This window comes from Aptenodytes patagonicus, chromosome 3, assembly GCF_965638725.1.
Source record: "Aptenodytes patagonicus chromosome 3, bAptPat1.pri.cur, whole genome shotgun sequence".
Taxonomy (NCBI): Eukaryota; Metazoa; Chordata; class Aves; order Sphenisciformes; family Spheniscidae; genus Aptenodytes; species Aptenodytes patagonicus.
Window position 1 is genome coordinate 73,162,113 of NC_134951.1, and position 27,335 is coordinate 73,189,447.

General features: G+C 41.3%; 1 protein-coding gene across 3 annotated transcripts; it reads right to left on the bottom strand.

Annotated features, from left to right (window-relative positions):
• Positions 1 to 1,352: 1,352 nt before the first annotated feature.
• Positions 1,353 to 27,335, bottom strand: OPRM1 (opioid receptor mu 1). 3 transcript variants are annotated; one of them, XM_076333826.1, is made up of 4 exons: positions 26,986 to 27,335; positions 11,580 to 11,932; positions 10,125 to 10,645; positions 1,353 to 3,818 (listed from the first exon to the last, which is right to left on the bottom strand). In XM_076333826.1, exons 1-4 carry the CDS (start codon positions 27,333 to 27,335, stop codon positions 3,780 to 3,782), a joined length of 1,263 nt encoding a protein of 420 aa, XP_076189941.1. In that variant the 3' UTR covers positions 1,353 to 3,779. The 3 variants fall into 3 exon arrangements, with proteins under 3 accessions (XP_076189941.1, XP_076189943.1, XP_076189942.1); XM_076333828.1 differs by lacking the exon at positions 26,986 to 27,335 and adding an exon at positions 25,653 to 25,704; XM_076333827.1 differs by lacking the exon at positions 26,986 to 27,335 and adding an exon at positions 24,945 to 24,975.

Genomic DNA, 27,335 nt, shown 5'->3' on the forward strand with positions numbered 1-27,335 from the left:
GGTTTCGTGTAAGAGGGGCATGCGGTGAAGTAACAGTGTTTATAAAAATACACAGTTATTTAAAATAGTCAAAGCTAGGCCAGATGTGACAAAGAGCTCATGGTATTGGGTGACTGGGGGTCAAATGATGGATGGCATGCAAAGTTGATACATACAAAATAATATGTGTGTGCAGAGAAAAAAAAATCCCAACCACATATGCGTAACAGTGGATAGTAAATCAGTTGCTACTAATCAGGCAAAAGATCTTAAGAGTCATTGTGGGTAACCCCCTGAAAACATCCATGCAGTGCTCAAGAGTGTTCAAAATGGCAATGAGCATGAGAGGAAAGAAACAACTGAGGAGTTATACAATAAAATCTGTAAAATAGTGACTGGCATGAAGAAGAGAATAAAAATAGTCACGATTATTCCTTACTGAATAGCCATATTCATATCATCTTGCTCAAATGTCATACAGAATAGCCATTATTTCCTTTTTTTCCCCCCAGATATAAGAAATAGTTATGCCCAAATAAAATAGCTGGCAAAACTTCTAAAATCAACAAAACAAGAATATTTCAGCAAACTCAAGCATGGGACTCCTTGCTAGAGGACTTTTTAGGTAACAACCTCTATCAATTTATAGATTGAGAAATTTGTCCAGACGCTCCATAAAGAAAAATTCACCAAAGTCTTTTAAAAATTATGAGTACTTCCACAACAATAGAGAAAATGTGCCCGGTAACATTGTCAGGACACTGAGACCCACTGGGACAAAAGAGCTTGCATTTAAGCTAGTAAATTCTATTAGCCTCCAAAATTGTATAGGAGCATGCAGGTCAGCAGGGAGCCAGGCAGTAGCGCCAGGCTCTACCCTGCCTCCGGGTTTAGCGGTACAGGCAAACTTATTCCAGTGCCTGGGCATGTGCCCAGGCTGTTTAATTTAATAGGAAAGAGCCTGGGAAGCCTCCCTCTGCCAGAAGCTGGAAAGGAAAAGTTTCCCTCTGCTCACCCTGTCTTTCTGTTGCCAGAGACAGGCTCCCGCGCTGGCTGGATCCTGGAGCTGAACTCCTGGAGCTGAGCCCCTGCAGCGAGTTCTCAGCACAGGAGGGACGCGTGTGGTTTGGATCAAAACCGAATGCTGCCCATATGCTTTTTAATATATTTTTTTAAAATAATGAACTATTGGGATTTCCCCTTTTTAAAATTAAAATACAACATATTCTTTAAAGCAGTCAGGTAATTAATCTGAGAACCTTCAAGGCAGTTGTGTTGGTATCGGTTGATTGCATGGCATTTTAAAGCTAAGCTATTAATATACGGCGTAGCATGTTAATCAACGTGTATTTGAACACAGTATGTTGCAAATATACAAGAAACACAAACATTTTTATTAAAGGTTTACAATGCAGATACAGAAGTTGTGTAATAATATGCTACTTACTGCAAAGCACTACCAATGAATATTCAAGCCTTCTGGAAAAAAACAAGACATTTTACTTATTTTTGCTAATGCTCTACTAATAAAATTTGCTTCCTCATATCCTTAGACCATCAAGGCTACAACAACATTACTACTGTTAAAAATGTTTACAGTCACATTGCTCAATTAATTATTGGACTGTAGAAATCGAAAATATCTTTAAAAATGTTAAGCTGTCTGTTGGCAAGTCATAGTATTTTGCCTGTGAGCTTCATTCCATTTGAAGTACAGAAGAAATAATGGTTTCAATTCATTATGTAAATTCTGTGAAAGCTGGTGAACTTTTGACTAGTCATGAAACTATGATTTTAAGTTTAATTAAACATATTTCTGATCTATCAGTTAAGACTTTTCAAATAGCCATTCAATGTATTTCAGTTTTGTGAGGTTGTTGTATGTGAGCATGGCAGACTACTCAGAATCCATCAGATGATAGATAGCAATGATGTTGTATGATGTTAAGCCGTTTGCATTTCTGGTGTATTCTATGTTCTTGTTAGCTAAATAATACTGCTGTGTGGTGCAAAACAATATGACAAATTCTTCCAAGTGCCTATCCTATGCTGTTTAAAAAAATTAGGTGCAAAACCTCTTAGAATGGTGACAATTCTGGTTTAAACTTTAATGATGACTATGAGGAGATCCTGCTAAACGAACACAAAATTAAATCCCTATGACAGCACAGTGGAATTTTCAACAGAAAGGGGAAAAAAAAAATTAAGGCACTTCTGCTAGATCTAGTTTCACATTCTGCTGATATATAGGGCTACATATTTAGCTGCAACACAGTGATGAAATTCAACTATTACTTTCATTTACAACTTGCAAGGATTTGGCCTTCAACCTTTATTACGCAGTCCATGGCAAAACCAAACAATTTCACATTAAAAGCATATTGTCACATAGATTTTAACAATGAAAACAAGAAATACATTTTGGTTGCAGAAATAAAAAGAAAAGAAACCCCCTATTCCACAGAGTTGTGTTTTAGAATACACTTAAATTCATCAAAGTACATTTTCCCCTGGTTAACTACTGATGATTTATTTACAAAGCAAGTAACAAACAATGGCTAGAAAATACCATTGCACCACAAATTATCTACATGGATATTTCTAATGTTCATACTAGAAAACAGCTAAGGTGGCATTTACTTCAGTACAATGTTTCTTTCATAAATCTTAATGTGTTTTAGCAGCTAATACAAAATGGAGATGCAGACTGTATTACGTTAGTTAGAAAAGCAAACATATTATGGGTTTGATTAAGAAAAAATAGATGTCTAGCAAAACGTAACTTTTTTTTTTTAACTTTTTAAAAAAAAAAAAAAAAAGATCTAATGCATTACCTGCTCCAAGCACTTCACATAGGGACTGTCAATGACTTACAAATTCAAAATTATGCTGACAGGGCAGCTGAAATTTGAGAAACTACTTGAAAGAGAAGTCATCATCAGCCTGTGCTAGCTCTGACAAGCTTATAGGTAGATTTCTATTCACATAGGAATTTATGTTAATAGAGTCTATGCTGCTTTGGGGATCGTTTGACAATCAAGAACAACATGGAATACTTTCATTTTCTCATCTCTTTTAGAAGAAATGATAGCTCATGGCCTTGATTTTAAGGTCTATTTTTTATGTGAGAAACAGAAGCAGAAGGTGAAGCTTGGAGTTTTGGGTTTTTTTGTTAAGTGGGCACTGAAAGAAATATTTTCCCTTTGCAATTGTGGAACATGCAATCCTTGTAAGAGAAGACCTCTTGAACTGCAAATGTGTTGTTCTAGATGATCTTGTGAGACTTCAGCACACAAATAACCTGCACAGAAAACACCTCTACAAATAAATTTTAAGAGTAAATCAAGTACCCAACAGTATTACAACTTCATTTCCCAGTATTTCCCATTGTTAAAAGCTCACCTTCATTTTTCAAACTATAGCTGTCTGGCCTTTGAATTGTTGTTTCCAAGCTGTTTAACAGCACTGTAACTTGTCGAGAGCATGTCAGATCGCTACAGGTACAGTAGCTTTGTTTTAGACTAATGTATGTATTCCTGGTAAACATGCCTGTTTTGAACACTGGAGCCTGGCAAGCCCCCGTATCTCTTGGCTCTGCTTGCTGTTAAGTTTCATGCTTCTGTTACGCGCAATGTAGAAGTGCTGCAGAAGCAATTTTGGACAGACTGGAAAAGCAGGCACTTTCCTCTGTGGTATTTTTTGAGGGAAAGTGTATCCTACACATTCCCATAGCATACTGCCCAGACACACTGTGGCACTGGTGTGCAATTGCTTTGAGAGCTATGCAGCAGGAGACCCTGTCACGGCAGTGGAGTGGTTTCAGCTTCTTGAAGTTCCAACTGAAAGGAAAGAAATTGCAAATACAATGAACAATTACTTGATTTCTTCCCACCCACAAGTTTGTGTGTGTGTTTGCATGTGTGTTTTCTTTTTCAAGAGGAATTTACTTCTCATTTGCAGCTACTGTCCTGCTGGATAAAGCTAAACAGGTAGCCCAGAGGGTAAGGCAAGACTGTGCCTTTGCCATGAAGCGACAAAGGCAGAGGAAATGATCACAGAAAAGTTTCATGTCTGACCCTCAAAGACAAAGAAACATTAGTAGGTCTGAAATTTGAATTAGAATATATTTCATACCAAGCCAGTTGTTCTCTTTCTAGAGAGGAACTCTCTAAGAATTTCACGAGTATGGAGGGATTTCGCTCCCTCCTTGTATTCTTTTTGTAGCAGTTGTAGGGGAGTTAGTATTTTAGATAATACATTCTGTGCTCACATCAGTACATTGGTTAAATTTTGGATTTGCAGTTAAAGTCTAGTTTAAATTCTGTGTGAGATGGATTTACATCAACAAACCCAACAACCTCTCAGCCCTGTGTGTCCACAGTATCCATGTTGAGTCCTGTTTGCATACAGGCACGATAGCACTACAGATGTTTTCATCAAGAAAATCTGCTTACTGCACAGCACATCCTGAAAGTCTGCAACCCTTTTTACTGCCCAGCAAATGTCCTGCAGCACTAGAACCTGTTGAAAACAGGGTGCGAGACACTGTGAATAAAGGGTTTATGGTATGGAAAGTAGAGTCACAGATGAAGCCTGATGGAGACAAGAGAGGGAGCGTGCTCCTCTAAAAGTAATGGGACATGGGTAAGGATATTGGGGCAGGGAGAAGGAAAGTGCATTTTCTAACTGGGTCACTTTCCAAGCACGTTCAGCAGAGTGGAGGCTGTTAGGACTTCTGATTTGGAGATAAATTTCTTCAAGGCGAAAACATAACTCAAATGCTTGTTCAATTTAACATACTATATTTAGGGATTTTCTTTATTCTGTATTGCGAGCATTTCTCCTCAGCTCCTTTTGGCCAGAAACTGACCTGATCCTAAATGTGAATGTCCCTGTCTTTTGGAGAAGTCTAGATCCCGAAATGAATTTTGAAGTGCATATTCACTTATCTTTACGGATTAGATAAAATAGAAGCATTTCTTTTGTATTTTTTTACCAATGAACTTTTTCTAATTTATTAAGGAAAAAATTGAAATGTTTTGTTCTCCGTTTATTCTAATTCAGAGTTTAAGGAATGCCACAAACACAGGCAACCTTAGAAGCCATCTAATTAGTTCTGGTCCTCATAGCATAGTTTGTTGTTCTTTGCTTTCATGAAATAGTCTGGCAAACACATGCTGTTTTCTCTGCTACCGAGAAGATTCACAAAGGGCCCATGTCAGTGCAACTCAGCTATGAAAGAAAGCCCAGTTTTAAGGATCTATTGAATTTAGACAAGCTTTTCATAGATGTCATTATCTTGCCAGAAATGGGCTTTATAAGAAATTGGTACTTTGTAATTATTATTGAAATACAGTATTACTTATAAAGGAGATATGTCCATTTTCTAAAAATACACAGAAAGGCCATTCTCTATTAATACAGGTAGATGTGAATCTGCCAAGGTTTGGAGTTACAGAATCTGCCCAGCTTTTGTCATGTTTCTGCATAGGACTCACCAGCATTCCCCATATTTTTTTGCAATCTGTCATATAGCACTGGGAAAATTAAAATGTAAGAAAGTACTTTCTTCATTTATTTAATCAAAGTGAAACTAGCTTTCAATTTTTTCTTGTTTCAACTTAAAAATAGGGTTTTTTTACTCCAATATCCTTTTTATTTCTACACGTGGCTGCCAATCCAAGCAATAAGGGCAAAGCTTTTAGGGCTGAGCACAAGTACCAGAGCTTCTGGTTACTGAACATATCTGAGGCCTCATTTTCAGCATATGAGGAGGCTTTGCAGCTTCCATTAAGGCATTTAGACACTTCAGTGGTTAAGGAGAAAGCACCAGAAGCTAAAAATACAAAAAATAGTTACACAGGATGACTAAATAGTCCTGAAAATGTGCCTATACATAATTTACTTAGTTGCTTGGATACATTCAGGTGAGGCTGCTATAAAAACTTAAATGGGTCACAAAGAAACTAACTCACTGAAACAAATTAAATTTCTCAGATTTCTAGAATTATTAATAATCCATTTTCCTAAGCATTTAGGATTTTTTTGTTATTAACAGATAGATATTAACAAAAATAAAAGGTATTTGGAAAACACAGTTTTCAGGAAAAAATAATTATCAATTAATTTTAAATTTTAAAAAATATTCAAACTTCTTTAAATCTCAGAGATAAATTAATATAGAGAATCTCTGTGCATCTGAAGTAAAAGCTATTTCAAAATACTTGTCAAGGTCTTTGTTATGAATCAAGTTAATGTCAATGACATCAAAAAACCTCAGCCATTTGCAAAAGCTGGTATTTGGTCCTTTATTACCATTCCCTACCAATATTGGGTCATACAGAGAAAAGTTCAAAAAGTAAGCAGTTTTGCTTTGCAAGCAATTTTTCCAGGACTCCATCACTCCTCCTCTCGTTTTAACTCTTCATGCAAATGCACTTATAAGATTGCATATGCCTCCCTGAAAATTAAAGTGAGCCAAGCCTTTAAGCTCACTTTGGAACAAATGTAACCTATGCATTTTGCCACAGGAGTTAGTTGAGTGTAACACAGGATACATCCCCCACAGACGTGAAACATCTCGGTCTTACAACTCTTTCAGGTTTTGCATGCCTGATCAGCTACTGTCTTTTCTTCCTCAGAACTATGTTGCTCCACTGAGCAGGTACAATTTCTATAAATGCTCACACCGTCAGTGTTATGGATCGGATGCTACTCTGCGCATTTGAAAGAAGCTGCATTTCTGGAGGAGTTTTGAACTTGTTCTGCTCTTCCACTTTTTGTAAATGCTGATAAAACAATAACCAAACCCTTAATCTAGATCTTTTTGGTAATGCCAAAGAGCCATAGAGTAGGCCAAAGGCCAGTATCTTAACTCAGAATAATATGAATATTTATGATGTTTCCTGTTACTGCTTTTGCACTGATAGAAAACACAGTTGTTCCTTCCACCAGTGAATGCTTGTTTTTAAGTGAAGCCCTAAGCTGTTGAGCGATCGAGTGCTTGCAGTTCTCATTAACTTTAGCAGGAGTAAAGAATTCTCACTTGGCAAAAAAGCAACTTGTAGAACACCTGTTTCTTTGAAAATGACGTGAAGTGTGCCGAGTACTATACAGCCTTGCAATTAGAATTCATACCAAATGCTCTCCAAGGCCTTGTCTATACAAGAAAGAGCTTGTCAGTATACTTAGATCAATACAGACATACTAGCTAGACTTTCTTGTGCAGAAAGCACTTACCTGTGTAAAGAATGCCCTGCCAATAGAATTAACAAAAGCTCACTGTTTGAGCAAACAGTGGTTTGTTTGGGGTTTTTTTCTTTTTTTTTTTTTTCCTTTCTTTTTTTCTTTTCTGAGAGCAAAAGCTGCATTCACCCTAGGGCTTTCTCTGTTTAAAAAATAGTAATAATAAAAAACCTATTAGATGTTACACTTGTAAGTACTATCCCAGAGAGCCTTTTTAGTGTAGATTAGTCCTACAACCTTGTCTGTCATTCTGAGAGTAGCAGACAACAAAAATGTTGTCTCTTACAGAAATGTTTGCTGGAGAAAAAAAAGAAATTAAGTTTAATATTCAGGTTTGAACATGGCTTGGCATGAATGTATTCTATAGACATTGTGGAGAGTGAGAAAGACTGCACCCGATAGCTGGTGTGCTGTACTCCAGGGAGCGCAGCAGTGAGAAGGCTCAGGTCAGCATCCAGCAAGCACATCTGGCAGAAATAAGCCAGTGGCAGCAGCAGCAGCTGCCAAAGCAAGGACTGCAGGGGTGGAGGTGAGGGAAGAGAAACTGGGCCAATTTATGGCCGCTTCAAGTTCTTTCAAATACCAGACCACGCAAAGAGACCTATCCACCCATCTATGAGGACATGAGCTTCCAAGTGTTGTCTTCTCCCTGGCCCTGGGGAAAACTGATGGCTAGTTGCTAGGAAGAGCTACCAAAGTAGTCAAAGCTGGGTAGTCAAACAATTTCTTACAGCTCTGCATGCACCTTTTTTGTTCCATGCATATTGGCTCTTTGCTTCAGTTTCCTTCCTTACTGCCTCACTCGGACCTCATTCCTGATGTTCCCCTTTCTCCTCTGCACTCTTCCTCTCACCTCCCTTTCCCTTCAGCATCTTCCTCTTCACTTCTCTTTACATGTGCTTTATCTCTTAACTAATTTCATCACTATTCCCTGAATGGAAAAAAAAAAACCCACCCAGCCAACAAAGAACCAAACTATGAGACTAGCTTCCTCCTTATTGCCACTATAAAGCTCACTTCACTTGCTTGGTCCACCCCTGCCTCAGCTGGCTCTCTCCCTTGTTGCTGTAGGTTGAAAGCTCTTTGTGGAAAGGATCATCTATTGTGTTTGCTCAGTGCCCAGGGAAATAGACTTTATTTCACTCAGCCTCTGGGCAGTACCATACTAATCTTTGCTAAGGGTAGAAGTTTAGAAGGCTACAGGTCTCCTAAAAATACTATAAAGATATGTAACTAAATATAGAAAATGTGTGCATACACACTGCACTGTAAAAAGTTGGAATTGTACTAGATATAGATACAATCCTGTTGTCAAACACATGCACAAAATATTGACTCCACTGAGGGTTACAAATGCATTATTAACAGTTGAATCTGCCTAATAAATTTTCGCTACACCTAGTAAATACTACACGTATGTACATACATACATACATATGTGTATGCGCTTATGCCGAGTTTGGCAGTTCTGCTCCACCACCAAAGTGTGCGTAAGACTGAGCAGGCGCTAACTGATTTCACAGGCCACAGTTTGGCATGTATGTATCAGATGCTGGTGAACGACAACACCAACTGCAGATGCTTAATAAAGGTTCTCCCTTTAGCCCTTCTCCCTTTAGCCTGCTCCCTCCTCTTTTCTGGTGCAATTCCTATTTTGTTTGTTTGGAGATGGTAATGTTCTAATTTGGGCTTTCTGGCAGCAGCTGAGTGGCAGGTATGCAACTGCTTTCACAAGAAGCCATTGACTTCTGCACCTCAAGGAGGCAGCTAGCTTGCGGCTGAAGTGGCAGCAGTGAGAAACTGGTGCAGGATCAAGCTAAGTATATTGCTGAAAGGTGATATGGCAAGGAATGAACTAGACTTGTGCCTTTTGTTCTTCTTTTTAATGAACTACAGAGACGACTCAAACTTTTTCTAGTGCTTGTGATGCGCTTGAGTTACTTTCAAGAATGTTAAGATTTGCTTTCATGTTTTGCTTGATGTTCACTGAGGGACGGGGCTTGGAAATTCTCAGGACTAATCACAGGAACATGGATGTTGAACATGTAACAAAAGAGCTTCTTTGGAAAAGCTAAGCAAAAATAGCCTGAATTAAAAAAAAAAAAAATCTATTTCTCTTGGTATCTGCTGTGCCATGAAATCCCTACTTCTCAAAGGCTTTTTCTACATGGAAAAGGTATATTCTCAGTATACCTTAAATGGCAAAATGGCACAATAGTCCTTAACATGTGTGTATATTTTTATCTATCTATCTATCTATCTATCTATCTATCTATCTATCTATCTACCTACCTACCTATCTATCTATCTCAAAGCCCACCTTAGCCAACGCAGATAATTATCTGATATAAGAACTGCATGTAGACAAGCCTTTGTCTAATTCTTGCATGTCTTCGAGGACAAACAAGGCCAGGTAGGCCTTCTTTGTACATCAATCAAAAGTGTACAAGCACAGTTTATTCTCTATTTTATTCATTGCTGCAATGGGAGAAGAAGGGAGATCTATATTCTGTCCCACTCCTGTCTCCATCAGCAGACAAGGAGTATGAATAGAGAAATCTGTGATTAATCTCCAACGGGTTCTAAAAGAGCCACCTGTCATAAACATCCTGCAAATGAAACCCTGTTTTGTGTGCTTTGTATATGCATGCACACTGGACCCCGTCATGCAAGGTACCTCTGAAAGCCCTCAGCTTCTGAGCATCAACTAGCGGAGAGAACAACTAGCACCGTGCAGGACTGGGGTCTCTGTGTATGCATACACCAGTTTCAAATATAACCCTGAAAGTCTTTAGACCTTCAAATATCTACAAATCAGTATAAACTGTAACTTCCGAATACATGTCATCTCCAAGCGGGAGGCCTGGATCCAGAGATGACATCTCCACTGCTAGTCATACCTGATGGTTAGTCCTGTCCACAGTGTTGGCAGTGGAAGCATGGTCACGAGTGTTTTGTCGGACTCGGGTGGAGTTTTGCTGCTCAATGGTTGAGGAAGTGGGGATGCAGAACTCTCTGAAACACCTTTTGAAATTCTCATCTAGAAATGCATAAAGGACCGGATTAAGGCAGCTATTTGTATACCCTAGAGCAATACAGAAGTGCCAAGAGACAGTCTGGAAAGTAGTTTCTGGGATGTTGACCAGGGCTTTAATGATGACATAAATGTGGATGGGAGTCCAGCAGACAATAAACACCGCCACCACTACAAGAACCATCCTCGTGATTCTCCGCAGGTTCCTGTCCTTCTCTTTGGAGCCAGATAACATGCGAACGCTCTTCAGGCGTAAAATCATCAGCCCATAGCATACGGTAATGATCAGGACTGGCATGATGAAGGCAAAGATGAACACACAGATTTTCAGGAGGTTCTCCCAGTACCACGCAGGGTGGGAGAACGTAAGTGTGCAGTCAATAGAGCCTGGAGAAAAAGGAAAACAGCAGAGAAGTACAAGCGGGTCAGTTTTTCATCTGCTTTTCTTTAAACCTTTTTTGTTAAATATCATAGGCAAATATATGAAGATTTACTAAGTAAACAGGTAAAACGAAGCAATCTGTGACCTGTCATTGGCACAAACATTGATAGGACACAGTGCTGCAAAACAGGTATGAAGTGGGAGTTAGAAAAACAAGAAGTAACGTGTTCTCTGTTGCATTTTATTGCTTGGAATTGCACATATATTGGACACGAAAAAAAGTTGAATTGTCATAAATGCTTAAACTTTGTATCATTTTCACTTTCAGTATAAAACCTGATGAAAAGAAAGATGGTTTAACCACCGTATCTGCTGAGACTTTGGGCATTTCAGAGCAATGGGGAAGAGAACGACATGACACTTAGTAACTGTGCACTATGGAGGGTTTGGATTTATGCTGAGATGCTGTCACTTCATAGGAGGTCTTTGAGCACCAGTGATCCAGAATGTGCTCTCTGCTCTGTATCCTGCCAGACTAGGTGCAACATATCTATGACTGCCAACTTCAGCGGGAATATCCTGGGTAAAACACAGGCTTCTGTGCTGTAGGACAGTGCATAACCACCCCGCAGCAGAAGGCAGGCAGGCACAGATGCTTTTCCAAACACTGCAGTAACTGTGTGGGGCAGCGAGACTCACACGGACCCACAAAAGGAGCTGGAGCTGCCTGTTGTAAACGACAGATCATGTGCAGTTCTGTGTCCAGCCAACTACAGCCAGATGCAAAATTGTTGAAGGGGTCCATTTGCACTGACACCTGCTTTATACAGGTTGGAGGTCAGAAGTTAATTCAACACCTCTACAATAAAGTGAAACAAGGCAGAAAGGAGTTTAAACATTGAAATACTCAATTTAGGAATGAAAGCCAGACTTACTTACCATGCCTGTATTTAGTAGTTGCCATGAACATAACTGGCAGGCCAATGGCAGAAGAAAGAATCCAATTGCAGACATTGACAATTTTGGCATTTCTGGGAGTACGGAAATCAAGGGCCTTAACTGGATGGCAAACAGCTACATAGCGATCCACACTCATGGTGCAGAGTGTAAAGATACTGGTGAACATGTTGTAGTAGTCTATGGATATAACAATTTTACAAAGGATGGTACCAAATGGCCATGTTCCCATCAAGTAATTCACACTCTGGAATGGCAGAGTACTTGTTGCTAGGGCATCTGCCAATGCAAGATTGAAAATATAGATATTGGTGGCAGTCTTCATTTTCGTGTACCTAGAAAAAAAATCAGCAAAGCATGTGAATGACCACAACTGACGACAATGTTAAACAAAATTGAGTCCGGTGCACCATCTATATGAAAATTCTGTGAAATAATGTGCTAGATACTGTCAAAGATCATCTTTTCTGCTTTTAACCAAATGACCTTGCTATGGTTTATCTACAATAATGTTTGCAGTTCAGTGAGGCATTAGCTAAAGGGTGTAAAAAAGAAAAGAAAAGATTAATTTAACTTGTGGAGAGAGAAAGGATACGCATAGAAGAAACAATATTATAGATGCTAAAGAATTGAGAAGCTGAAAAAAATTGTATTTGTACATATCAGACTCTGTACTAAATGGATAGATTTTCTGTATCTGCTGATGTCATGTTGAGTATCAGAACTGTGGTCTGTAGAAACAGAGAAATCATTTGTAGGTTATGGAGTAGTAATGACATAATTTCTTAGGGAATGAGTACCTAAAAGATTAGTATAATTATCAAATCCACTGTGTCTAAAAGTTCAGGCTTTTAGACTTTCTTGTTTGTTTATAATTATAGAATTCTAAAATAATTTGTAATGATGGTTACTACATTGCTTTACTAATCTCAATGTCCAGTATAAGTTGGACAGATGTTCTTTCAATCAAACAAGAAGACAGATGCTATTAACCATATACATTGAACGTATCAATAGAACCACCACCCTGTGTGGATGCTGCAGCCCTGTTGCTTGAGGTAGGAATGCTCGCTCTGCTCCACAGTGCCTATTTCGGCAGGAGCGTCTTCAACCTCCATTGCACGCCCTTCTTCCTAAGTCTGTGCTGCTAACAACCCAAAAACCACTTCCTGAATTTTTAATATGTCATACTTCAATCACAGCTGAGCAGGGGGAGCTTTTTATGTTTTAATTTGTATTTGCATTGCTAAAGGTAGAGTCCAAATTCCTCCTTAGTTTCATCAAATTTTTTAAGAGCCCTTCACTGTTTCAAGTCTGTTGTGTCAGCTGAGCAGCACTTGAGATCCACTTTTCATGAGGATGCTATACTTTTGCAGTGGTACAATGACTGTTAAGTAATGTTCCTGGTCATGCTGCCCTGCTGTCCTGATTGCTGCCGAGGTTGCTGGGCACTGTGGCTGCTTGGCTTTTGGGGGGTCAGATGGCTTGCTTTTTTGATAAAACTTCCTTCTATTTCTGCAAAGTAACAAGTACAGTGTTTTAGCAAATATTTTACAATTTATAGAGTGATTTGCAAGAGGAATAGCCCGTTTGAAAAGATCTTTCAGGCAACCTGCCAGGGAAGACAAAGTGTAAAATACAGTATTTCATGGGTTTTTTTCTCTCTGACTTTGATCTCTTCAGAGCATGAATTAGCTGCAAAAAAACCCAACGACAGGGCTGTTTAGGGAACAGGCATTTGGAACTTTTTTGGTAGGGTCTAGAGAAATGCAGACTTCTTGCTGAATGCATCTAGATAGCTTTTACGATGAACATCTGAAGAAGTTTGTAACGGCTTTGTTCTCTTATTTTCCAGCACTGTGCATGAGGAGCCACTGACAAGCCTAATTTCAATTTAGAGCGTTTTTTTAAAAAAAGATTTTCAAGTAGATCCAAGCTCTTTCTTGACTGCTGTCTTGAGAAAGTATGATCTAAGTATGATACTTCCAAGTTTTAAAAAAAACCTATATTCTGAAAGTACCCTAAAAACTTTTCTTACAGGAGCACTCCATTTATCCAACAAGATTGTAACGCTAACTTAGGAAGAGGTAGGTGCTGCAAGCCTCCATGCCTCTCTCTGCTGGGAATTATTTTGAAAAAAAATGTACAGGATTGCAGTGTGGGAGAGGTACACAATAAGCTGCAGCTCTAAAAACAGTTTGGAGGGAGGAGGAAATATTTTGTGGGTGATTTACTGGAGAATCTTGCAGAGCAGAATGAAAATAGCAACATTTTTATATTGAGTTTGCTATTATGCAGAATGAAAATGTTGTACTAAGCCCTCTTTTTGCCATGTCCCCTGTTGTTTATCAAAAATGAATGTCTTCTCCACAGGTCTGACAACAGATCCAGGACTAGCTAAGGTTGTGTCCAGAGAGGTAGCCTGGAGGTTTGATTGCGTTGTGAGCAGACATATCCAGCTTGCTCCAGTCTGATCCGCTCAGGCAGCAACAGCAGCAGAGGAGCAGTGGCTCTCAATTCTGCACAGACAAGGAAAGGTGATGAGGATCCTGTGCCCTCACCCAGGCTGCTGATCCCTACTCATCCCTGAGGTGTTTGCCCCATCTTATGGCTGGACAAGAAAGCATGCTTAGGTATGCTGCTCAGTGCTGCTGCCATCACACATGATTCTGGCAAAGTTCTGTCTGGAGAGCACATCATCAGATGATAATGATAATTTTTTTTTATCAGTAACTAAAGCCATTTTTATGATTCAAAGGGAATGTTTGATACAGCAAAAAAATAAATACATCACCCAATATGTAGGTGACTCTCAGGTTAGCATGCCAGAGGATGGGCAGGGAAAAGCTCTGAAAAAAATGGAATAAAGTTTCTTCTCTGGGACTGGCATGGGCCTTATCCCACTTAAATGCTACACACTTTTCAGTTTTGCTATCTTGCTTTCATTGCCAGTTTAAGCTGAAAAGTTCTTGGACTTATTTTTTTTAATGGGCTCTATAGGCTATTAATGAAGGATTTTGCTTGATGTACTCTGTAATCTTTATATTTCTAATCACGCTGTTCTTACAAAGAAAGGAAGCAGAGCTTTTGTGGTGATAGAAAGTATTAACCTCCACAATTGCCTAATCAACAAAAGCCTATTGAAATTCATAATATTCTTTTCAGTGAATTCTATGGGATTTGGGTGTTTCTCTGTACTGAAAATTTCAAGATTTTATAAAGGGCTTATTTCTGAGAGGTACATTTTGTTAAACATGTATTTTTCCAAATAAGTAGATTATCAGTGTACCTAGGATTATTTTTTTGGTATGAACAAATAAATACTGAAGCAATTGATTAAAAGTAATTTTAACAGCATGAAAAATAACAGTCCCTCAAAATGGAGCTCTTCAAAGCCTTGATTTTAGCTGTTATTATATTTTTTGCTAAGGTATCAGTCTACCTATTTGAACAAGCAGCACAAACATTTCCATCATCCAGACATAGATGTGTCCGTGATGAGATTTCTATACTTCGGAGGGACTGTATTTTATATGTAATTAAAGTCACAGGATATCTGTATGACTTACAATACCAAAAGTATTGTGTTTATAAATGCAATCTTTTAACAGACACTGTTTTCACACTTTCATTCAAGGCCACTAGAGAATCTAAAAATGAACAGAAGTGTAAAGAAAGAGTCTTAAATGCAAACTCATGAAAATCTGAACGCTGGTATTTAGATTACATTGAAATTTCAGCATCTGAAACACTAAGTATACTAAATTTTGCATGACAATGACCAAGATTGCAAATGAAGACAGAAGTTGGCTTTGGGTAACATTACTTTTACTTTTACAACTCTGCAATGAAAGACTAATAGATCAACATGATGATTCAATTTTTTGGTGAATATTTAGCTCGATACTGCTCTTGATACATATTCAAATTAATTATGCTCATTATAATACTGATACCCACTAGTATGCCTTTTCTATCTCCTCAGTGCAGGTTTTGTATCATAAAATATCTACATTTATGAACCATTTTTTTGTTGGTAGTAGTAAACAATAGATGAGCTTTACAACAGTAAGAATATACTTTATGTCTGTCTAATTCTGTAGGGAAAACTCAGCCTTGCCTTTATCTTCAATCCAGCAAAGCTTTAAAATATACTTGAAGTTTGAAGATCTGAGTTGTAGAGGTCCACTCAACTGGGATTTGCTTGGAATAAGAAAAAGCAATAGAGGAAAGCATGAGAATCCTGCTCAGATAGTCACTAAGTTCTTAGCATTCGAGGACAAATAGAAAGTCTTGAAACGACCTCTTCAACTGGCAGCCCATGGGCCACTTGTAGTTTGCAAACCAAATAAAAGGTTCACCAAACTAACCTAGAGAGACCCCCAGCTCCATTGCACAAAGTGTAACAGCATCTTGAGCAGGAGCCACGAGCACCTTCCGTTCCACCTCACAGTCATGCGACAAGAGAGATGTGAGCACTCTTGTGCCTCTCTCTCTGCAAGACACATGTCACAGCTCTGCTTCTGGCCTGCCCACTCCAATGGTTTAGTCTCCACCTTATCACCTCCAAAAATTTTTGAAGAGTCTTTTCTTGTAAGCCTCCATGGCTCAAAAGTAAACAAATAACATGAAGACCATATCTTTTCTTAAAAAAAAAAAAGAAATTTTTAGTTCGCATCACACTTTATCTAAGCCTAATAGACACAGTCGGTATACTGCCACCTGAGTCTCGTCCCTACCACTTCTTGGACAAGCTGTTTGCATCCATGTGGATTGTTGAAATATACCCTCCCTCAGACCCTTCAGCCCTTCTGTACCAGGTCAGTTTTATGGCATCCTTGTACCACTAGGCTGGTGCAAAGAAGCCAGAGAGGGGGACCACGTTTAGCCCAATGAATACAGTAATACATACCATTACAAATTAATTTGAAAACTGCTCCTATCTGAAGAACAACACTGAGGAGAAAAGCAGAAACAGTCTTTTGCACTTAGGAAATGGGCTGGCCAATGATAGATTGGTAATAACTACCTTCAGCAACACAAAGGCATGCAAGCTTTTGTCCACAGAATGCTAATTTGGAGACAAAGACTTCTTCAACTGATCTGTGTTTAAGTTCAATGCAAAACATATGAAAAACTGGCTTAATTACAGGAGATTCATTGCAGAAAGCAGTCGTTCATGAAAATAGTTTGGCTGCTGAAAGAAACAACAGCCAGCGATCAGGTCTTGCGTACAGACAACCTGACATAACTCTTGTTGATGCTGAAGGAGATTAGGTTAGTGTTTCAAATTCATGTTCTTCTTGCATAAATGACTTGTTAAACAAATGAGGAATCATTATGTGCATACATTAGATTAGTTGAGGTCTCCTTGGGTGGGAAGATTAAAACATGTGAAGTATGCCTAGTTGAACCAATTTAAATGAACATTTATTTCGATGGCTGTTCTGGTGCATCTTGTATATGCAACTCAAAAACAGCAGGAATGAGGGATTTTTTGCATGCTTTCCTGAGATATCAGGTACTTTCAATTTTCGTTGAGACCTTAAAGCTTTGACAAAGGTCATGTCATATTCAGAACGGTCTGGAAAAACCCTCAAATATTTCTTCTGTCTGCCAGTCCAATTAGTGTGTTTGACACTGAAATGAAGTCTCTCAGCTAGACCATATTCTGAAAAGTACCTTTGAGGTAAAGGGTCTCAAATGATGGACTTAACTGATGGCCATCCTATCTTATTGTCCTTTTTCTTTCTTTGCATGGTAGTGGGTCTCTATAGAGTGAAAGACTCGTACTGTATCTCAGCCATAGTTGTGACATGTGCTGTGGCAGACTGTTACCTATTAAAGTTTTGAAGTCATATATATTCTGGATGAGCCTAACCTACCTGTCTGGGAGCATATGCTTTAATCAGCTTGAAGACTTAGTCTTTGATTTTTATATTCATGGGTACTTTAGAATGCTTATGCCGTAAGTCGTTAAATTCAAGCTCTGGGTACAAGCACTACAAATTTGTGTACAACCCTTACACGTTATTAGGCGGTCAGGCCATCCAGATTGCAGGTGCCATACTGTGGTTAACAATCTAGTTGTCCTTTTGATTTATGTTCTTCTGAAGAGATCATATACAAGGATGTAATTTAAAAATAATAAGCCCTCAGGGAAAACAAACAAACAGCAAATCGAAAAAAACCCCAACCCTCCAGCAGATGCAACATTATAGCAGAAAATGTTCACACATAGTTACAATGAAATTGTGCAATTTGCAGCACATTCGCTTACTTCCTGCACTGATCCTGAGTTTGGGGGTAAAAGCTGAACTGGGGAAGGGAGGAAGATTTCACTGCCTTTAAGAAAGACAGAGGCAGTGGTTGTTTCTTCCTGCTAAACCCTAGCATCCTGACTCCCAACACGGTGCTACACGGTCACTGTTGTGACCGGTGATGGAGGTTTAATTAGAGAAATGAAAAAACATATGAATATCAAGCATCACTTCAGGTGTCAAGGCATGACATAGTAAGGGAATGTATTAGATCTAAAATCGCAAGGCCTCGTTATATGGCATACTTAGTCGGGAACACAGCAAGGCCTTCACATACATTATGCTGGAGCAGCCTTCCCCTCCCTCCCTCACACACCAGCAAGGGGATGTCCATTTTCTGAAGGAGTTTGAATGTATGTGCTGAATGTGGATCTGAACATAGGGCAGATAACTGCTGGACTGTAGTTGCTTCAGCTGCTACCTCTTTTCTCCCTAATACTTTGTTTTCCTACTGCCAAGTTCCTCTTTCACTTTATTCTCTTCCATAGCACAAATGAAATTAAGCCAGAATTTCACCGAAGTTTACTTCCCTCGGGTTATCTGGCTAGCATCGTTGACTTCCCAGCTTGTCCTTTCCTTGCATCGGGGCAGCGTCAAGGCATGTGCAGATCCACCCATATTTGCTTACAGGACCCAGGCAGGAGAAGTAAGCAGAGCACACCGTTTCTCGTGGAGGAGCATCGGCTCAGGGCCGTTTCTCCTGCACCCAGAACCAATTAGTGACTTCTCTCAGACCTCAGCTTTGGGAGAGGGAGAGCTAAACGAAAGCCTTTTAGGCAGAGTCAACTTTCTTCTGACCCTGGTGCCGGTCTTTTTGGGAGTGATGTGGCACCAAGAGAGTTGGGAGGGCATCTGACTCATCCTGTTTTCAATTAATTACAATACTGTGTTTGGCTTTGGGCTAAAATTCACTTGTTGCTTTCTTTATGGCTCTTCCTGCATTTTTGCTACTGAAAGGCATCATACAGAGGTCCTCTTTCTGTTATTTAATTTGAATCAGTGAGTTTAGTCCCTCCCCAGAGAAAATAAAACAAGCTTCTTTCTTTGGGAAAAACAGCTATTTTGGGGAGGAAGGCTGGTCCTTTCCCTTGATGTCTGACTGAGAGGATTAACGAGCAAGGAGATTACTTCGGACAGAACACACAAACTCCACAGTAGTCATAACAGGTAACTATTTTATTATTTCTCTCTTATTATTTTCATGCCTTTTTAAATTACATGTATATGCAAAATATCGTGGCAGAAATCCATACAAAATAAAGCAGACGTGATGCATTCTTCTCTTTTTCCAAAAAGGGGAGGGGAACCAGCCAAGAACAGGTTTTTATAGATATATTCATATCAACCTGCCACACAAACATTTAAGATGTTGCAATGTCTTACAACTCCTATTACCCTCATTTCTTTTTCTCTTCCCAGACACCATAAAAAGCTACTTAATGATAAAAAACGAATAACAGTAATATGTATGCTCCAGTGCCCAAACAGTCATCTGCTGGTACACTTCCCTCCCTTCCAGCCTAGTTAAGTGGAGGAAAAATTATCTGCCACTTATTCCAGGACTTAATCTGGCCTGATTGTTAAACCACCTTTAGCTGAGTCTCTGTTTGCCTAGTGCTGAGGCATATATGGGTCTCCAGCAAAGGTTGCTGCTTTCGCAGTTACTGTGTAACACATCTCGCCGAAATAAATCGATGGTGCTAAAAAGGCTAACTCCAACATATTGCCATTATCCAGCAGCGGGTGCTTATTGCTGAAGTTTTTGCTTTGCTAGGAAGACGTGGAAAGGAAAACTGTTGGTGTCTTCAACTTAACTTTCTCCCCTCTGCCTTCAGGCTAGTGTGACAGAGTAAAAGCACTGACTACATCTATGATAACTGTGGTGACATTATTCTAGGGGGGACAAGTTAACAGTTATTTTCTCTGGTTTCCAGGTGTTGGTTCCCTCCTCCTGATTTGTAGGCTGATCACCTCAGGTGAGGACTGTACATGGAACATCCCCTGCTCAGCAGGGAAGCTGGCAGGGAAGCCTTTGAAGACAGTTTTACGGCTAGTAGATGTGAGATCCTCAAAGGTGTGATGGGGAACAGCAGTGGTAAATCCCCCCTGGTCAGAGGAGGTAGCACAGGCTTGAGGCAATGCCATAGACTGTACAGATCAAAGTAATGCCAAGTATACAAGGTATGGTCTCTCGCATACAAGAGATTGGGATCTTCTAGTGAAGCTGTCGAGTGTGATCTAGAAAGAGGCGACAGAGGTGAGACAAAGGGACTGGAGAGAGAGTAAACACGGAGGAAGACTTGCCTGTGACGGGGGAAAGGGGAAAGCAGGCGATGGTGGAGGCAGGTGTGACAGAAAGAAGGAGCATGATCATGTGTTTTGAGAAGAGCAGATCAAAGTACCAGGAATCATGGATTTAGTCTCCATGTGACAAGGATGAGATTGTGTCTGAAACTGGGGCTCTGAGGCAGGTGCTGAGACCATCACGTTATGAGAAGGATTTGGGTAACTGGCTTCTTGGATGATTTTTCAACAGAGACAGCACATCCCAGGGCTGGAGGTTAGCACTGTGCAAGGGGAAAACAGGAGAAGATACCCTAACTGCTGCTCCCTGTTCCCCCTTAAGAAAGAGACCTCTCCCAGCTGGGATTGCTCTGTGCAACACAGTGAAGAGGAGATGCTCCGTTTTACACAAACATTTTTGTTTTGAAGTTTTATTCCTGATCTGAGATACAAGATCTTATAGCTGATAATTGAACACTTCTCATTAAGAAGGTGGAAAAAATTGCTATTTCATGTCTTTCACAGTTATTTGATTAGCTATGGTCTGTCATCCCTACCTTTTTTCATCATGTACATTCAAAGGGAAACATAAAAAAAAATTAGAAGTGTTTAACATTAAATGGATGAATGAGAATGCTTCTTAACACAGCTGGGCTAAGCTGTGGAACTCCTTGCTAGTGAACACCATTAAAAGCCAACTTCCAAAAGAGAGCAGGGACTTTGAAAGATAATGATAGCATCCCCACTTATAATACCATAAACCCAACCTTCATCGTATAAACCAAAGAAAGCACAGATGGTTGTAAAAAGAACTTTGTTTGAGATCAGCCTAACCACAGCAATTCAGAAAATAGTTGCTTCCAGGTTTTTAAAAAATCTAGTTATAATGAGTGGATTTGTATTTTGAAGAGAATCATCAAGGATTGAAAACTTGTTTTCACTTGGAATCGTAATGAAAATAAATCATTTTTTGAAAATGTCCATTAATCAGGATCTCTACAACATCCTAAGCTTAAAAATAACCAACTTAGAATTTTTACAAAGTTTCAGAATTCTGAAATTTTACTGTAGAGAATATTTGTTTCAAAGCAGCTTTGTTTAGAAGTGGTAACATTTGTGACCTTTTATTTCCAACCTTATTTTTGATTCTGATTTTTTTGGGACTGCTGCATGGTAGAAATGTCCACAAAAAGCTACTGAATAAATGCTGATGCAAACTGCAGCTCAGAAAGTCTCTCTGCAGCTTAACGGACTGTTAGAAGGATTTGCACACAGTGATGCCCCTATTTCTTCCACTCTTTGACTGAACACCAGCTGCTGGCTATGGTGGGAGGAGAGGTTAGTAAGCTAGACTATGATTCTGAGACATTTGAGCTTACATCATGTTATGTTTGAGATTTTTGTAAATACGTCACCTTTTGATCTAGCAAAATTATAAAAGCTTATCAACAGTGTTCAGCAAAAGCTATGCCTGATGATTTGAAAAAATACTGGAAGGTGAAATAAAGCAGTACTTCAGGATTATGTTAGCTAATTAGCTCATTAGTCATTAGCTTGCTAATAATTACATAATATAAACAATATGTGCTTACAATATTTTCTAATTTTACTGAAGCCATGAAAAGTTGGTACAATTTGACTTATTTTTATAAGGAAATTAAAAAAAAAAGTAATTAGGAAGCGTTTAACATTATTTTTCGTGGGAGTCATTACCAAAATGATACTCTAGGAAAAATATAGCCAGATCAAAAGAACTTTTTCAAGAGAAATTGAGCGAGAGGAGATGTTTTCTGCCCAGAAGTGCCCGGTGGTAGCCGTTAGCAGAGGAGGGGGGTCTGCCCTCCTGGGGCAGGCATGCTGTCCCGCGGGTGAGAGCTCGCTGGGATCGGGGCCAGGCACAAGGTGGCACAGGGTCAGGAGACAAGTGTGAGGCTGCAGAGCTCTCATTCATCCCGCAGTTGCCCCTGGTCCCTCAGGGAGATGGGGGTTATCCTCAGGTTGCAGGCTAATGTATTTTCAGCTAAATTTTGACCATATTCGTATCAATATAATTTTTAAAAAAAGAGAATATAAAGGTATACATGCCGTTTCATCTGCCTGCTTCCCTTGAGCTTGCGGGAGGGAGGGGAGCCGCTTGCTAGTCAAACACTTACCCGCTAGCAGAGGTTGGTAAACTTCTATCACAAACGGCGTGCAAACAGGGACACCTGCCTTCCTGTAATGCAGGATGCTGAGGGTCACCCCCTCACTATGCTGTTCATTTAATTCAGCTTCTGTGCTGTTCCCGCCCAACCTGACTCCCTCAGTTCTGTCCCCAGATCTTCTCTGACTTGTGCTGGTGAGCAGTATCAATTCGTAACCGACATGACTGGTTAAGGCTGCTGTGGCTTTAGTCAACAGCTCTTAGCAATGGGGTGGACCTTTTCTTTGCAGACAGCGTAACAGGCAGGACACACATTTGCACATGCAATGCCATCCAAATGCAGAGAAGTTCACACGGCTGTGGACGGGAAAGAAAAGAATGAATTTTATGCATTCCTTGGTTTCTAAGTTCCCTGATCTATGCTGCTACAAGAGATGCTGTAGGCCTTCTTTCACACTGCATCCATAACTCCATGTCACCTTGCAAAGAAGAACCCATTTTTTTTAAAAACTTGCTTTGCCTCAGCCACTTTGAAGTTTGTGATCATTTTCAGTTTATTTCTCTAAACAGAATCTCTCCACTTCATACGTTATGACCTCTTTCCAAACCCCTTACTTTTCCCTTTCTGTGCACATGTGTGGCAATATTCCTCTGGTGACATCAATTCTTTCTACCATTGAAATTTCACCCAAATTCTGTTCTACTTAGTAAAACAGTTTTCCTGAAGTGTGAGTGAGCTGAGCTGAAGTAACCAGAGCTTTCAGTACTGCATAGTCTTCCCAGTTTCAGTCACAGCTCTTTTTTTTTCAAAACGCTATTAAGAGGCTGTTTTGAGAAATGTAGAAAGAAATGTCTTTGTTTCAGAGAGGACTTCTTTCCCTGGTTTTGTTGTTTGTTTTTTTTTTTTTTTTTTAAGTGGAATAATCATTTACTCTAATGGAACAAGACATTTCCTTCCTTCTGTGAAGGATCATGGAGAACCTGAGGCCCCTTTGTTTATGACATGTAACAAAATTAAGAGCAAAGCAATTAAGGAATCACTCTTGACTTGAGTGACTTTAGTGGCTATTGGTGGAATTACAGGGCGCTTGGCATCGTGGAGGACTGGGGCCTCCGAGAGCTGTTCCTCTCTTCCAGACCAGCGATGCTAAAGATTTTCATCTATGAACTATTACAGCTTTCTAGCATATTGCCTTAATCACAGGGCATATTCTTCTTCCCACTCTAATGCGTGACTAATATCCCACCGACTTGAGAAAGCTGGAAAAGCCTATAGATTACTGTGTAAATTAATTCAATACCACATGGTACTAATTGTACACTGTCTTGTTGTACTCTGCAGCAGCTAGAAGTAGCATTTGCTGTTGACATAGCCATAACAACACTGTGTTCATATTAGTAATTTACACCTATACAAAGCACATGAGGAAAATAGATGATAAAAATTATCTACAGATTTTTTCAGATTACAGGAAATTAATGACTGGCAGTAAAACCTGACTATTACTGCTGTCACTCAGAAGGTGTTTTTTTGTACTTGACAAAGGAAACAGCTCAGTGTTAGTAACATGGGGTTTAGCCTCACACACTACAGATATAACACATAAATATTAATTCAAGGATGAAAGTATTCAGCTGAACAGGAACCATCTGGGAGAATGAGGAGGTTGGATGAGAATGCATTAATGGTAAAGTAACATGTATATAAATTGGAAATCCATGGACCCGCTTTGCATGAAAAGCCTGATTTTCATACTGATAATGACAATACATTTCTAACTCCTTGTTGGACATGTCTGCTTTCTGACCCCTGTTTGCCCTAGCTGGGATAACAGGGTGGCATTGTGGACTGATAGTGACAGTTCCACATCAGGCAAGCACTTGCACGGCTCTGGCTGCAAACCCATGGATCTGCTTCATGCAGAAAAGTTGTAAGAATAATAATGTTTATAAGGATAATGTAATAATTATTAAAAAAAAATTTCTAAAGAAGCCGAGCATGAGATATTAGCATGCAGCACACTGAATATGAAGTCACTGTTGCTTTCACTGGGGCTGGACTCTGAAAGGTGAGTAGGGACAGAGATTCAAATATCTAAGCACCTACCTCCCAACTCCTAGTGTTTTCAAGGCAAGCTAGGTACCAATATCACTTTAACATCTTATTTCTAGTAGCCTCAATTCTTCTCAAAATTAATACAAACTTCAATGTTTTGTTCTTCCTGAGCAGGTGTAGCGTGAAGGGTAGACAAAGAAGGGGAGCTTTATATGATGCCAAATTCAGTCCAGTGAAAGGTTTGCTTCCTATCTGTAGCTGGATCCAAGGATACATGAATGTGAGCACATATGCTCACTATTTCACATATGCATATTATATGATTGGGAATACTGTCATGTTAGTACAGCTTGCAACAGGAAATAAATCAAAAAGTTCCCTATTGCTGTCCAGATATATTAATCCTATAGAGAAGCACAGAAAGGAAATGCATTTTTATGTTGCTTAAACCACAGATCCTATTCAACCATTGACATGTAAACTCTTTTTCATCCCAAATTGGTAAACAGTTGCATGATATTAATTGGGAAGGAACTCTGTCATACCAAAAGCTGTTCTTGCACAGGAGACGTGGGTTCGGTCCTGCCTTTGTCATAGAATTCCTGGATGGTTTTGGTGAAGCCATTTAATTTATTTGTGTTTTCCTCTGTAAAATGAAAATATATTTTTGCTTTCTCCTATTGCTTCTGGCTTTTGTTTTTAAGCTGTAATCTCAGGGAAAGCTGCTCTCTTTAGATAGAAATCTAAATGCAAGTGCCTCATTCAATTTGGCTTTGCGGTGCAAGTGTAATTCAATTAATTAATGTAAGAAATATGAACCTAGTACAGGTTATGCCCGGTATAAATATATAATTCCAGGGACAACCTGTGGCATATATCTCTGCTGACAGCAATCCTGGCTCTGTTACATTGTGCATCTGCTTTTTCTCCCAGAGGAATGCATTCAACACTGCTCAGCCGATCGCAGTCATGCTCCTGTTCAGAAGCCTTTCTGCAGCTGTATCTTCACATAGATAGCTTGAGTCTCAGACCGGCCAAAACCACAGGGCAGAAGAGAAGCTCCCCAGCTCTGTGCATTTAAAATGCAGCCTCTAAAGTACAGTTAAAACCACTGGGCTTCTGAACTACTACAGTTTGAGCCATGGATGCCCATTACTTGTGTTCCCACTGGGTCTATGAGCTGCACAGGCTTTGCAGTGACATCCCCAACACACGCCAAAGGAATCAACCTCCGCCGTGCCGCAGCACCCTACCTTGACCGCTATCCTCACCCCCGGCTTCTTACAGCGAGCGCTGTCAGCGCTGCACCCACCACGAAGCCAGCCCGGTGCCACTGGCCTGCAAGCGATGCTGGGCGCCAGCCTCACCTCCCGCCTGCCAGCTCCCTGCGGCCACGGCACCCATGCCCGACGGCTGCTACCCCGACTCCTTGGAAAACACAGTGTTCGAAGGGAAAAGGAACGCTTTCTAGACCCGGGGAAACTGGAAGTGCTGGGGCTGCCCGGGCAGGGAGGGAGCGCGCCCCAGCGGCGCCCCCCGCAGCAGCACCCGCTGGGCTCTGCAGGGCTCAGCGGATGCTTGATATGGAAACGGCGAGCAGCCACGAAGGAAGAGGATCTTGGTCAGCCCCGTCCTGTCGCGTCCCACCGCTCCGCCCCGCTCCCATCCCGTCCCGTCCCGCCCCGCCGCTCCCGGGAGGTGGCAGTGTTCCCCCACGGAAGCCGCCGGCCCCGCTCCCAGGCGGGCAAAGGAGCCCGTTTAATCTCGCTCTCACCCACTTCCCGCCGATTTACGGGCACGGGATTTCTCGTGCGTGAAAGACACACTTGTGAGTGACCTCTAAAAGCCCGGGTGGGCTTGCGGGCGAGAAAGTTGCGAAGTGCTGCAGCACAGCTGGGAACCCGGGATTACGGATAGCGGCCGCGATCCTGGCGTATTTATACACGTGTATACGCATGTATGTATATATACATATATAAATGTATTTGAATATAAACATATATATCAAGACTTGAGGCAGAGCATCTATAAACCCGGGCAGAGAGAAGCGTTTAGCCGCAATGCCATTTACATTTTGCTTGTGCGTTTGGGAGAGGTGGGGGGAAAGACGCGTGGATGTGTGCCGGCTGTCCGTGTGCGACCCTGTACCGCACACGCTCACAGGCAGTGCCTAAAGTCCCTTTCAATCCTCCCTCCTCAGCGGACAGGTGCGGGATTCAGGCCTCGTTGGCCAGAGCAGCTCGCAGAGGTGCCGCAGCACGGAGGGCCCGTAGAGCATCCCCGGACCCGCAGCGGTTTCTGACGGACCGCCCAGCCCGGCCGGTCCTCACGGCCCCACCGCAAGTTTCTCTTCACCGATCACCCGCGCCGGCTCTTTCTCAAAAGTCTCCTTCCCTTCCCCGCGGGGGCAGGAGCCCCTCCGCACCTCCCAGTGCGGCCCTTTGCGCGCTGCCTGCCGGAGAGGGACCGCAGCATCCCCCGTCGGGACGCCGGCCCGCAGCCCGGCTCCCCGCGGCCGGGCGTCCGCCCCGACGGCAGCGGCCGGGGGCTGCGGGGCAGGGCAGGGCAGGGCGGGGCGGCACTCACCTGACGATGACATACATGACCAAGAAGTTGCCGAAGAGCCCCACGACGCAGACCACGGAGTAGAGGGCCATGATGGCGATGGCCGTAACCACGGAGGGGCCGCCGCCGGCGGGCGCGCAGGGCCCGCCACCGCCCGCGCTGCCGTTGGCGCCGCCGCAGGGCTCGGAGCGGTTCCAGCCCGCCGCCGCCGCCGCCGCCGCCGAGGCGTTGCCCCAGGCGCCCGGCGGCGCGGCCGCGCAGGGCGGCGCGGCGGGGCGGCAGGCGGCGGAGGCGTTGGCGGCGAAGGGGACCTCCAGGGCGCCGGCGAGGAGCGGCGCGGAGCCGTTGCCCAGCAGGTAGGCGACGGCCAT